The following is a 14428-nucleotide window of genomic DNA, read 5'->3' as shown; positions in this document are numbered from 1 at the left end:
CTCTGCTTTAGCCCAGTGCTATTTGTGACCTTGTTTACTTTGGCTTGATCATATGCATTTGGTCCTCTCTTAATTGTCTGACCATGATGAGCACAGACCACTCCTCTCTGCTTCACACCTGAATGCACTTTGTAGCACATATATTGCATAGCACAAGTCTGCCAAGACTTTAGTCTGCAGTGTGTATCTTAAAAGTGTGAGATGATATGAATTGAACCAGAAGGGAACTGAAGGTAACTGGATACATAGTCAATGTAAACAATGTTTCTGTTTGTTTTCACTCTGACCCCTATAATCCTTCACTTTCTGCTAACCCCCTAATTCCTACACCAAGCAAGGAACTGTTCATCTCTACTTCAATCCTTCCCATCCATCTCTCCACTTACTCAGATCTTTTTCTCAACATACAATCCTATGTCTCCAAACACAGACAGCCCCTCATGCCCTCTCCTGCTCCCGCCTGCTAACACTCTCTCTGCTCCTCCTCACTGCCAGCGACATCTCTCCAAATCCTGGCCCTCCTCACCACATTCCCACAGTCATTTCGACCTCCCATCCACGCTCAATTACAACTTTCCGTAACCTCGCCAACCTTATACCCATTCGTCCGGCCCCAGCTTCCCCAGTCCCACTAACAGGAGCTCTGTGGAACGCTCGCTCTGTCTGCAACAAATTTTCCTTCATCCATGATCTTTTTATTACTAACCAACTTTCTTTCCTCGCCATCACCGAAACCTGGCTCACCCTCTGACACAGTCTCTCCTGCTGCACTCTCATATGGTGGATTCCACCTTTCCCACACCGCCCGCCCCAGCAGCAAGCATGGTGGAAGAGTTGGTTTTCTCCTGTCAGATAACTGCTCCTTCACCCCAATCCCACTGCCACCCTCTGTTACCCTCCCTTCCTTTGAGGTGCACTCTGTGCGCATCTACTCCCCCTCCAACTAGCTGTCATTTACCGCCCCCCAGAGCCAGTCACCACCTTCTTTGACCACTTCACCACCTGGCTACTTCATTTCCTTTCCACTGACATCCCCACTATCATCTTGGGCGACTTCAACATCCCCATTCACACTTCCCTCTCAGCTGCCACTAAACTTCTATCCCTCACTTCCTCTTTCGGCCTCACTCAATGGTCTTCTGCAGCCACTCACAAAGATGGCCACACACTAGACCTCATCTTCACCTGCCTCTGCTCCCTATCTAACCTCTCTAACTCACCTCTTCCTCTTTCTGACCACAGCCTACTTACATTCTCTTCCCTCTCCTCTCCAGGTCCACAATCCCCACCCCACAAACTTGCACACCCTTGCAGGAATCTTAAACACCTCGATCTACATTCACTGTCTGAATCCCTTCTCACTCTTAAAGACATAAGTTCCCTACACAATGCGGATGCCGATGCCGCTGTATATAACACCACAATAGCCATAGCTTTGGAATCAGTTGCCCCTCTCACACATACCAAAGCTCGCAAAATCAACAGACAGCCTTGGCACACCAAAAAAAACAAAACACAAAAATTGAGCTTGGTTTGAGTTGGTACACATGCAGCATATAAATGCGTGTTCACATGGCCAAAAAGCATACAAAACCTACAAAAGACAAAATGAAGAAAACCCTGCTATAATTAAATAAGTAAAAAGCAAAAGTGCATTTAAATTATACAGAGTTCTTAGTAATACTGTATTTGATCAAACATCGCATAAAAGACGTCCCACCATCGATTTTAAATGCACTTTTGCTTTTTACTTATTTAATTATAGCAGGGTTTTTTTTCATTTTGTCATTTGTAGGTTTTGTAAGCCTTGGCACACCAGCCTGACCAAAGAACTGAGGCGAGCTTCCAGGGCTGCTGAGCGGAGATGGAAAAGATCTCACTCCAATGAGGACTTCATCTCATTCAAACAATCCCTCACTACTTTCAAGGCCACACTCGCTGCAGCAAAACAAAACTACTTCTCATCTCTCATATCCTCCCTGTCTCACAACCCTAAACAGTTATTCAACACCTTCAGTTCTCTCCTCCACCACCCAGCACCTCCACCCTTCCCACTCATCTCAGCTGAAGACTTTGCCTAATTTTTCTAGGAGAAAATTGATAACATCAGACACAGTTTTGGTCGACACCCCCCAGAGCCCTTCCTTCTAACTGCCCTGCCCTCCTCCTCCAAAACCAACTTCTCCACCATCACAGAAGATTGACTCTCCACTCTACTCTCAAGATCACATCTCACTACCTGTGCACTTGACCCAATCCCATCCCACTTCATCCCAACTCTAATCCATCTCTTCAACCTATCACTAACTGGTGTTTTCCCCTCAAGCTTTAAACATGACTCAATCACACCTATCCTCAAAAAACCCTCTCTTGACCCATCCTCTGTATCTAGCTATCGCCCGATATCACTTCTCCCCTATGCTTCAAAACTACTGGAACAACATGTTCATCTTGAACTGTCCTCCCACCTCTCTTCTTGCTCCCTTCTTGACCGCTTACAATCTGGCTTCCGGTCACACCACTACACTGAAACTGCCCTAACTACGGTCACCAATGACCTTTTAACCGCAAAGGCCAAACGACACTACTCTGTCCTCCTCCTCCTGGACCTGTCCTCTGCCTTTGACACAGTGGACCATTCCCTATTACTACAGACCCTCTCATCTCTTGGTATCACAGACTTGACCCTATCTTGAGTCTCGTCATACCTAACAGACCGGACATTCAGCGTCTCCCACTCGAACACCACCTCCTCACCGCGCCCCCTATCCATCGGAGTCCCGCAAGGTTCAGTCCTAGGGCCCCTGCTCTTCTCCATTTACACCTTCGGCCTTGGACAGCTCATTGAATCTCTCGGCTTTCTGTATCACTTCTATGCTGATGACACACAGATCTACATCTCTGGACCATATATCACCTCCCTACTAAACATAATCCCTCAATGTTTGTGTGCTATTTCATCCTTCTTCTCCACTAGATTTCTAATACTTAATTTGGACAAAACAGAATTCATCATCTTTTCCCCATCTCACGCAACCCCCCTCAAATGGACCTATCCATTAAAGTAAATGGCTGCTCACTCTCTCCAGTGCCACAAGCTCACTGCCTCGGGGTTAACCTTGACACTGATCTCTCTTTCAAACCACATATCCAAGCCCTTTCCACTTCCTGCCAACTTCAACTCAAAAACATTTCACGGATCCATACAATCCTCAACCAAGAATCTGCAAAAACCCTAGTCCATGCTCTCATCATCTCCCGCCTTGACTACTGCAACCTCCTGCTCTGTGGCCTCCCCTCTAACACTCTCGCACCCCTCCAATCTATTCTAAATTCTGCTGCCCAACTAATCCACCTGTCCCCTCCGCTATTCCACTGCCTCTCCCCTCTGTCAATCCCTGCACTGGCTCCCCATTACCCAAAGACTCCAGTTCAAAACCCTAACCATGACATACAAAGCCATCCACAACCTGAGTCCTCCATACATCTGTGACCTCGTCTCCCGGTACTTACCTGCACGCATCCTCCGATCCTCACTAGATCTCCTTTTCTACTCCCCTCTTATCTCCTCTTCCCACAATCGCATACAAGATTTCTCCCGCGCTTCCCCCCTACTCTGGAACTCTCTAACACAACATATCAGACTCTCGCCTACCATGGAAACCTTCAAAGAGAACCTGAAGACCCACCTCTTCCGACAAACCTACAACCTGCAGTAACCACCAATCCACCAAACCACTGATTGACCAGCTCTACCCTCGCCTACTGTATTCTCACCCATCCCTTGTAGATTGTGAGCCATCGCGGGCAGGGTCCTCTCTCATCCTGTACCAGTCATGATTTGTATTGTTTAAGATTACTGTACTTGTATTTATTATGTATACCCCTCCTCACATGTAAAGCGCCATGGAATAAATGGCGCTATAATAATAATTCAGATGAGCATGTTCAGGTATTCCTATTTCTTCTGAGTTTTTTTGCGTAAACCACTTTAGGAACAGTATGGTGGTTGCTTTTTTGTGTGTGTGGGTTAAATGTCGAAGGTGCATAACCAAAATCGTCCTCACCGCTGCTACCCTTAAAGTGCTTGCATATAACAGAAAGTTGAAGCTGTAAATGCACAAGCTCCTACCTTTTCTGCATGAGTATTTTTGTTTTATATACTTTAGCATATTTTCCTGGAAATTACACCATGAAGTGCTGCAACCAGACAGATCTGGGGAGAGTTTGAGTTGACGTATGATAGGATGTAGTTTCGAAATCCTGGCACCAGCGTAAATGCTCGACCTGGAACTCCACCTATCATCCTATGACTTCACAAGGCAGCAAATCTCCTAGACTCTAGATATCCTGTGTTTCTGTGTTTGTACATCGAGCAGGACTACACTATTATATATTATACATTCAGGTAATGGGTTCCGTCATATCGGGAATCTGCTTTTTCTGTTATTTTTATTTGTTTTGCTCCTGGGATGGTGCAGAACAGTGGAGATATCCAAGGTTGTTGTGAACAGAGCTTTTGTTTTTTTTTAATATACCGTACAGTCTTGGCCGAATGTGTTGGCATCCTTGAAATTGTTCCAGAAAATGAAGTATTTCTCAAAGAAAATTACTGCCTTTGTTATACTCATGATTATTTACTTTGTGTGCATTGGATCAGCACAAAAGTACAGAGGGAAAAAAGGCAAATTGGACATAATTTCACGCACAACCCCAAAAATGGTCCGGACAAAATTGTTGGCACCCACAACTTAATATTTGGTTGCACACCCTTTGGAATAAATAACTGCAATCCACTGTTTCCTATAACCATCAACAAGCTTCTTACACCTCTCAACTGGAATTTTGGAGCACTCTTCTTTTGCAAACTGCTCCAGGTCTCTCAAATCTGAAGGTGCCTTCTCCCAACAGTAATTTTAAGATCTCTCCACAGGTGATCAATGGGATTTAGATCCACTTTAGAACTCTCCAGTGTTTTGTTTTCATCCATTTCAGGGGTCTTCTTGAAGTATTTTTGGGGCCATTGTCCTGCTGGAAGACCCATGACCTAGGATGCAAACCAATATATCTGACACTGGACACTACTACATTGTGACCCAAAATCCTTTGGTAATCTTCAGATTTCATGATGCCTTGCACCCAGTGACAGAGGCAGCAAAACAACCCCAAAACATCTTTGAACCTGTGCCATATTTGACTGTAGGTACTGTGTTCTTTTCTTTGTAGGTTTCATTCCATTTTCGTTAAACAGAATGATGTGCGTTGCCAAAAAGCTTCATCTTGGTTTCATCTGTCCTCAAGACGCTTTCCCAGAAGGTTTTTTCTTGTCTCTGTGTCAGCAGTGGGGTCCTCCTGGGTCTCCTGTCATAGCATTTCATTCAAATGTCGATGGATAGTTTGCACTTACACTGATGCACCCTGAGACTGCAGGACAGCTTCAATTTCTATGGCACTTGATTTAAGCTGCTTATCTACCATCCAGACTATTCTGCATTGAAACCTTCATCAATTTTCTTTGCCGTTGATGTCCAGGGAGATTAGCTACAGTGCCATGGGATGTAAGCGTCTTGATTATGTTGTGCACCGTGAACAAAGGACCAGTAAGATCACTGGAGATGGACTTGTAACCTTGAGATTGTTAATATTTTTCAACAATTTTGGTTCTCTAGTTCTCAGACAGTTCTCTTTCTGTTTTCTACGCTAAGGCCGGGGTCACACTAACCGACGCAAAATACGGTCAGTATTTTACATGCGTAATACGGATGAATTGCCCCTACACAGTGCTCCGTATGTCATCCGTAATCAAGGTGTGGTGGCGTATGTTGCGCATGTAAGCATCCGTATGTAATCCGTATGGCGAGATTTTCTCGCAGGCTTGCAAAATGGACATATAATGGAGCCCTATGACAGGGTTTCTAACAGAAACCAAAGAATAGATATAGACACATAGAATACATATATATATATGTATTCTATGTGTCTATATCTATTCATTCGTTTCTTTATTAAACCTGTCAGTGTGAGTTTACTGTATAGCGCACTGAATTTGCCGGCTTTGCTAAAAGACACCGGGTGCGTATTTCTCGCAAGTCACATGTGTGTTCCGTGTGTAATCCGTATTTTTTGCGCACCCATAGACTTGCATTGGTGTACTACGGCCGTAGTACGCTGACAATCGCAGCATGCTGCGCTTGGCACGGAGCGTAGAATACGGATGAGAAATATACGGCTGGTGCGAGGGACCCCATAGAGAATCATTGGTCTGTGTCTAATGCGTGCTTTTAGCGCCTCTCACTCGGCTTTATTGCTCGCCAGTGTGACCCCGGCCTTAGTGTGGCACACACAGGCACACCATGCAAAGATTGAGTCAACTTATCCCCTTTTTTATGTGGTTTCAGGTGTGATTTTCATATTGCCCACACCTGTCACTTGCCACAGGTGAGTTTGAACAAGCATCACATGCTTGAAACAGTTGTTTAGCCACAATTTTGCAAAGGTGCCAACTATTTTGTCTGGATAATATTTGGGGTTTTGTATGAAATGATGTCCAATTTGCCTTTTTTTTTCTTCTCTGTTTTTTTTACTTTGTGTTGTTCCAATATACAAAGGAAAAAAACTTGTGTAACAAAACATGTGTAATAGCAATATTTTCTCATAGAAATAAGTAAATTTCCGGAACAATTTCAAGGGTGCCAGCACTTTCGGCCATAACTGTATATCTGAGTGATATAGGAAATTGAAAAAAAGAAAAACATGACACTTGTTTAAAAGTACACTTAGCATTACCTGATGAATGTGGACCCGTGTGTAAACCTCTGGAAAACATTATTTTGTCCTAAGGGGATGAACTGCGGTGCCCCCCCCCTGGACCATTCTGTAGGATCACGCTACTGTACGGCCCCATTGGAAGGCGCTATAGACCTGTCCTCTCTCCCTTGCTTCCCTTTCCCCTCTCCTGTCATCCTGATCACCTTCCACTCACTCTCCACTCCCACATACTCAGCCTGTGAATCAGGACTCGATTCTGCTCAGGAATGACCTCACAACTGGTGCGAATATAAAGACACGTGCAGGATTTCTCAAGAGCACACACAGCCGAGACATCCCAGAAAGTCAATCCAGCCCGAAAAGCTGCGATCTACAGAAAGGTAAGACTGGTCCCCCTGATCTCTCCATCGCCCATAAGACAATCAGAAGGAAAGGCTTGTTCTTTGTAGTTATTAGCCCTCCTGCTATGGCATAACTACAACACCCAGCATATTTTCACAGCCGGAGGCTAGGTATAGTAGTGTCGACACCCTAGGGTGTAGTATATGTGTTCCCATCCTGACTGCTCATGGGGCTTCTCTCCAGATATCATGACACTTCAACTCCCAACATATTATGATGGCCTGAAGCTGGGCAATATAAATTCTGATTTAACTGAGCATATTGAGACTTGTAGTACAACTCTTTGTATTCTTAACCCTCCCTATTATAGACATTCTATATGTTACATCAGTGGCAGTAGCGTAGCTACTAGGGGGGCAGAGGGTGCAGTCGCCCCAGGCCCCTTGCTCTGAGGTGGCCCACCCAGAGCTACTGCCACTGGATGCGCCCCCTGAGTTGTAATCAGGATTACTGGTTAGGGGCCCACTCAGATTTTTGCCCCCCCCCCCCCCCGAGCTCAACCCCTAGCTACGCCTCTGGTCAGTGGGGTAGCATGACGCTTGTGGGCCCCCAATTATTACAAGTGTTTGGTAGTACTGTTCTCATACGGGCCATATTGGGGTCCCCTTGTGACTGTAACTCTTGCATCACACACTATATAGCAAGTAGGAACCCACAGCCTTCTGTAATATTGCTATATATCAGATGTAGCAGAGCTGAATTAAAGGGATTATCTGGTGAAAACAAGTTATCTCCTATCCAAGGAAAAAGTGATGACTTATCGATCGGTGCGATTCAGACTGCTTGGATCCGCACTTATCAGCCAACCAGGGAACTTTTATCCCATTAAAATAAGTGTGTTCGACTGCTGTTCCATTCGTTCCCTATGGAGCTGCACTCATTTTTTTTTTCCAGCATCCCCACAGAGAATGAATAGAGCCGCAGTCAGATGTCCAACCTGCCTCTCCATTCTGCAATGGGTATTTTAAAAGTTCCCCGCTCTGAGCTAAATGGAATCCGTCAGCATGTTTCTGCTATGTGTTAAGAGACCAGCACGTTGTAGAGACAGAGATCCTGATTGCTGCAATGTGTCACTTGCTGGGTTGCATGCTGTCATTTTGACAAAATCACTGTTTGAGCTCTGCTAGAGCTGCAGCAGGGAAAAGTGCTGAGCCCTGTGTAACCTAAATATCAACACTATGAGGCTAACTGTTGATCTAACTCCAGTATTGGCTAAAAGGGAGTGTTTCATCAGAAATCAGAAAACTACCTATTGTTTAAATCCGCTTTGTGTTTTAAGAAAATAAAACGTTTTGGCAAAATATATATATATATATATATATATATATATATATATATATATATATATATATATATATATATTTCCCTGCAATTTTACCACTGTTTTTTTTTTTTTTTTTTTTTTTTTTTTTTTAAGACCGATACTTCCTGACCTTTCAGGAAGAGTTTTCAGCAGTCTCATTCTCAACAGAGGCAGGATTACAATACAGTGGAAAAAAGGTCCAGCTTCACAAAAAGTCCAATTTATTGCATAAAATATAGTTCAGAAACAGTAAAATTTACATGAGTAACAAATAGCACCTGCTCTGAAAAAGAACATGGTTTTTGTTCGAAACGCGTAGCCTATTTGTTACTCATGTAAATTTTACTGTTTCTGGACTATATTTTATACAATAAATTGGACTTTTTGTGAAGCTGGACCTTTTTGCCACTTTGTTCTGACTACTACGTGATGACTGCACGTGGTCCGTGCATCCAACAACACATGCCGACAGGTGAGCTGGCTATCTTTTTCCTTTTATGCAGGATTACAATGATAGAAAATATGAATATCTCTATACACAGTTGATAATACAGAATCCACCAATCAAAACAGGCGATGTCACAGCTCCTCCTCTTTTTCACAATGACCTTGACACTCTCATTAAACGCTTAAATTCAAAAGATAAAACCGAGAGAACACATGTACATTTACCACCATTGTGGCCAATGTACATGTATTGTTTCCTTAAACATTAGGAAGTTAGTCAAAAATAAGCCCCATTGGCCACTGTAAAAATTGAAAAACTTTTAATTTAAGATTGTGACCTAAAAAAAAAATTCACAAAAACTTGATTTAAACAATAGGTAATTTAATGACACATTCCCTTTAAATGTGCATGCATAAAACCCATTTAACACATTCTTTTTACAATGACAGACTCGGCTCTGCTACACCTGTACCTGCTTTCCTTGCAGGAAAATCTTTGCACATTTTTAAGTCGACAAACCATAAGCCTGAGCTTTGTCCTGACATGTTACTGCACGGACGATAAGAGTAAATAGGGGAATCAAGTTGACGTGCAAAGTCTCTATCTGCAATAGTGATAGGAATAAAGGTACCGTAACTGCAGGGTTGACAATTTTTCTGGATCACGTACCCAAAAATAATGGACAGACCTTTTCTAGGGACACATTGCAGTGTTAATAATCTACACAGGTTTTTCCCAGATTAAAAAAAAAAACGTCAATTTTTTTTTTTTGGCAAAGCAAAAAAGTACCATATTTTTATGGCCTGTTCAGGAATTTCTGGATGGTAGTCAACCCTGTGTAAGTGGTATACAAAATACACAATGACCTATGCATTATTTCCTTACTTGTATATCACAGCGCATACAATACGTCTGTAATATTAAATCATAATTCACCTGTTCTTGTAAGCACCGGACCCCCAATAGGTCCACGTAGACATCCTTTTGTACGCCCTCTTCCCTGTACTTTTGTGCTCCATTGCAATAGAATAAAAACACGAAGCATAAAAATAATACAAATAACCTTTTCTATTTTTTTTTTTAATTATTTCTTGCCACTCTCACTTTACTGATTTTCCTCCATTATTTTCCTTTTTTTTTGTTCTCTACCTTCTTTTCTTTCTGCCTCCAGATGGCATCATCTTTCCTATTGCTTCTTCTGCCTGTCTTAGTTTTTACAACAGGTTCCTCACAAGAAGGTGGAAATTCCAGCTCCTCCACCCCTGCTCCAATCTCGGGCATAAACCAAACATCTGTCACCCCTCATCCCACCCAGAAGGATCGAAGCACAAGGGACAAGATTGAGTTCATCGTTGGAGGCTCAGAGGAAGAATACGATTACGAAGAAGGGGCGACTGTTGCTTCAACCTCACCTGTTACTAAACTTTCCTGCCAGTATGATGGGTGTAAGCACCTGGAACCCACATGCGAGGAGATTCAGTGGCATGCAGGTGGGAAATGTCTTTGCCCTGGAATAGATGGTCCAGAAATGATTCCAGATTCTCCCTCTGTTAGAGAAGTCCTGCTTGGTGAGACCCAATTGACCATAAACTGGTGTTCTCCTTCATCCACGGTACGTGGGTACAGAGTGCTGCTTGGAAAGCAAGGGGGCTCATTGGAGAAGGGGCCGGATCTCAACAGCTCTTTTCGGTCACATACTATTGACCATCTTGATCCCGCTTCTCCGTATACAGTGTGCGTGGTGGCATTTAATGAGGCAGGAGAAAGTCAGGCTCATGAAGAAGACGACAGACCAGCCGGAAGTAGGCCAGGTCCATGCAGGACCGTCCATACCACCATGCAATCCTTATACATAGGAATTGGGATAGGACTGGCAGCGCTCGCGGGATTGCTGATTATTTTGGGCTTCTGTCTTTGGACAAGAAAGAGAAATGAGGCCAAGAGGGAGTTCAACCTGGAAGAAAGTGGAGTACCGAACTACACCTATCGGGCAGGGAGCATAGGCAGTTGTGAGTAGTCCTAGAGTCTACCGGGAGAGCGCGAGGTTTCATATTGATGTATGTGACGATGCAAAAGAAATGTAATGTTGTGATATTTATTATAATAAAATATATTTTTTATATCATTCCATTATCATATAATTACAAAAGAAGAGTTTTAGATTTCGGGTTCACTAAGCAGGAGACCTCACATAGCGGAGCTAGTCGTGATCAGAAGACATAAGGGGAAAATTACTAAGATCTTGGGTTTATTGCTAACATGGATACTGATTGGAAAACGTCAGGACCACTAAGGCCACGTGCAAACATTGAGTATTTGTTGAGTTTTTTCTTTACCTCCAGAATTTGTAAGCCAAAACCAGGAATGAAACAATCAGAGGGAAAGTATATTAGAAATCTGTCACCATTTTTGCATTTTTCACCCACTCCTGGTTTTGGCTTACAAATCCTGATGTTTTCATTGACCAAATACTGAACGTGTGAACGAGGCCTAACGCTAAGGTCTCATTCACTTTGGTAGAAAATACCAATCAGAAGCATTAAACTGCCAGAGATTGGCACCTTTATGGGAGCATAGATGGGTGCTGCCGAGGTTACTGTTGCATTTTGACACATTACTATAAGTAACAGGCCAGGTTCAGATGAGTGTATGCCAAATTGTCCATTTTTCATCCTGAAAAAAAAAAGATGATTTTTCAACCGTGTGCTCCCTTTCCTATATCCGTATGGTTTTTACAAGAACAATTTAATAATTAGAAAACTATATTTGGCTTTTTATTATGTTAAAAAATTGTAATGGATCCATGAAAAACACACAACATATGGATGGTAACCCGTACGTGATCTGTTTTTTACTCGCTTATAATGGACGAGTCTGATCCGAAACAGAGATCAAAATAGTGATTTCATACACCATCGTCGGCCCGTGTGCAATAACGTTCATGTGAGCGACCATATTGATTTGCATTGGTCACTGTGCGGTCTGTATGCGATCAGTTTGGCACACGGACGTTTAATATGCTCGTCTGAATGAGCCCTAATGGTGAGGTTAAGATGGAGGAAGGCATCAAAGAGGATGTCTCATGAGAGACATTCACTGATCTCCAGAACGGGACTCCCCTATTCCGGCTGGTGTCGTACCACCAGTGAGTGGAGAGGTGGCAGCGCGTATTCTACCGTAGAATGGCTCCATACGGCTCATCTTTTGCTTTAGGGCCTCTGAGAACCACTGGATATCCAACACAAACAGGTCCCAACACTAAGGTCTTATGTACCTGAACGTACCATCTGCTGCTGTGTACGGTGCTTATACAAGTGCACACGGCTCTGACGGAATAGTGAAGGATGCAGTTGATTAACTACATTGGTCACATGACAAAGAATGTCTCATGAACATTGAGAAAGATAGCAGTGACATTGCTGGAATGGCGCTGCTTTCAGGGGTAAATTTATTTTTTATTGTATTTGGGGCACTTTAACACTTAAAAAGGGGTTGTCCAGTATTGATTCACTACTTTTGCACAAAACAATCACTTAGATGTATATACACAATATAATATAATAATATATATATATATACATACTTACAGTAATATAAGTATTGAACAGATCACCAATTTTCTAAGTAAATCTATTTCTAAAAGTGCTATTAACATGAAATTCTCACCAGATGTCGGTAACAACCCATCCAATCCACACAGGCAAAGAAATAAAATCATAGATGTAATTTAGTCGCTAGGGACTGTGGGCACCTACCTGATCCCGCGAACTAGGGGGCACCCTAATCTATACCTGTCCCCTGGATCACACCTGAAGGTGGAGACGCCAGGTTCACGTACCTTGCAATGCTCCTATCTTTAACCTCATCTGATCCCTCGCCCATTCAGGGAGATGTGAGGCTGAAGTGTATAGGATAACACTAACCAGACCGATAGACAAGGGAAGACAGACAATGATGAAGAAAAAAACCGCAATCATACAAAAATACTCACAAAACAACAGTGTGGAACACAGAGGAGGAATAGGTAGGAGAAACCAAATACGACAGGATGAGAATAAACATGCAAACGAACTCCACACAGCAATCTTTAGAACAACTCTCCAAATGCCTACTCCAAATACTGAATATCTCCTCCAACACCAAACCAGGAAACAGAACTATCACTGGCAACTCCCAAGTGCCAGTGGTGAGAATGTATACCAGAGGGAAGTGGCCAACACAGAACAGCTGAGACAATTCAGAATGAAGAGCTCCAGGATATTAACTGAACTGATTAACCCTCGACATGACAGAGCGAAGGAAAAACTGCACTGTTGGATGGTAAAACAGTTCTAATCCGTGCAGGATTTCGTGTGACCAGATGCTGAAATCTTCTGGCCTCTCTCTGTCGCAGTATGCCTGTGAGAATAGGTGTCCATAAATTAAGTTACATTTAATAATGAGAAATGACAGGAAAAACGTATTGAGCTGAATTTTTTTTAATACTTCATACAAAAGCCATTGTTTGTGATGACAGCTTCAAGACGCCTCCTGTGTGGAGAAACTAGTCTCATGCATTGCTCAGGTGTGATTTTGGCCCATTCTTCCACACAAACACTCTTTGAATCCTGAAGGTCCTGTGGGCTCCTATGAACTCTGAAGTTTGGCTCCTTCCATAAATGTTCTATTGGATTCAGGTCAGACGATTGACTCAGACATTTCTAGCAGCTTTATTTTCTGTCTCTGAAACCAATTGAGAGTTTCCTTGGCTACGTGTTTGGGATAATGGTCATGCTGAAATGTCCACCATCGTTTCATTTTCATCATCCGCCAATCATCAGCCAATGACTGCAGCTGAATAGAGACACATGGTAGAGGAGTCAGCAGAGGAAGGGAGACTGCAGAGAGGAGATGGTGATCTCCTCCTGACTGCTGGGGTGGGGACCTGACAGCCTTCAGAATGGAAGGATCCCTATTGCGCCTCCAGGAGGAAAAAACATTGGAACCATGGTTCTTTGGCTCCCGTTCTCTTATGAAAATATTTTGGAGCTGACACAGCCCTGCCGGAGTATTTCTGCCTGCACAGACCTGTTTCTATCTGTTACTGTACATGATGAACTCTTCCATCCCTGACCATGGATTTGTACGCTCACGATTCTGTTTATGGATTATTGTATCTTGCTTCGTAAGAGCCATTCACAGCTGCTACTGAATACTACTTTGCAGATGTGACCTGTGGATTTTCTGCCGTTTTATGGGCAGATCAACTTTCAATAGTTGCTGAAAATCCGCAATTAAGAAACACACATGCGTTTTTAGTGCGTTTCCATGGCGGAAACACTTAAAACATTTGCCATCCATATGTGTATCAATAAAGTTTTGTCAAAAACAAATACTAGGAAGTATCAAAACAAAGCAGCTTTATTAAAAACGTAACATATCAACAAGAGACAAAAAAAAGTAGCAATAAAAATGCAATAAAAATAAGTAAGTGCTTAATAGGTGCAGAAAATCTGCAACATCAAAAC

General features: G+C 42.9%; 1 protein-coding gene across 1 annotated transcript; it reads left to right on the top strand.

The window, feature by feature from the left end:
- Positions 1 to 6946: 6946 nt before the first annotated feature.
- LOC141058372 (LRRN4 C-terminal-like protein) lies at positions 6947 to 11046 on the top strand. The gene is made up of 2 exons (XM_073554618.1): positions 6947 to 7148; positions 10093 to 11046. The coding sequence occupies exon 2, from the start codon at positions 10093 to 10095 to the stop codon at positions 10936 to 10938; it is 846 nt and encodes a 281-aa protein (XP_073410719.1). The 5' UTR covers positions 6947 to 7148; the 3' UTR covers positions 10939 to 11046.
- The last annotated feature ends 3382 nt before the right edge of the window (positions 11047 to 14428 follow it).

Source organism: Dendrobates tinctorius, unplaced genomic scaffold (assembly GCF_039654945.1).
Source record: "Dendrobates tinctorius isolate UK_male_01 unplaced genomic scaffold, ASM3965494v1 ptg000211l, whole genome shotgun sequence".
NCBI lineage: Eukaryota > Metazoa > Chordata > Amphibia > Anura > Dendrobatidae > Dendrobates > Dendrobates tinctorius.
Note: the sequence above shows the minus strand (reverse complement) of the source record. Positions and strands in the feature narration are given on the sequence as shown.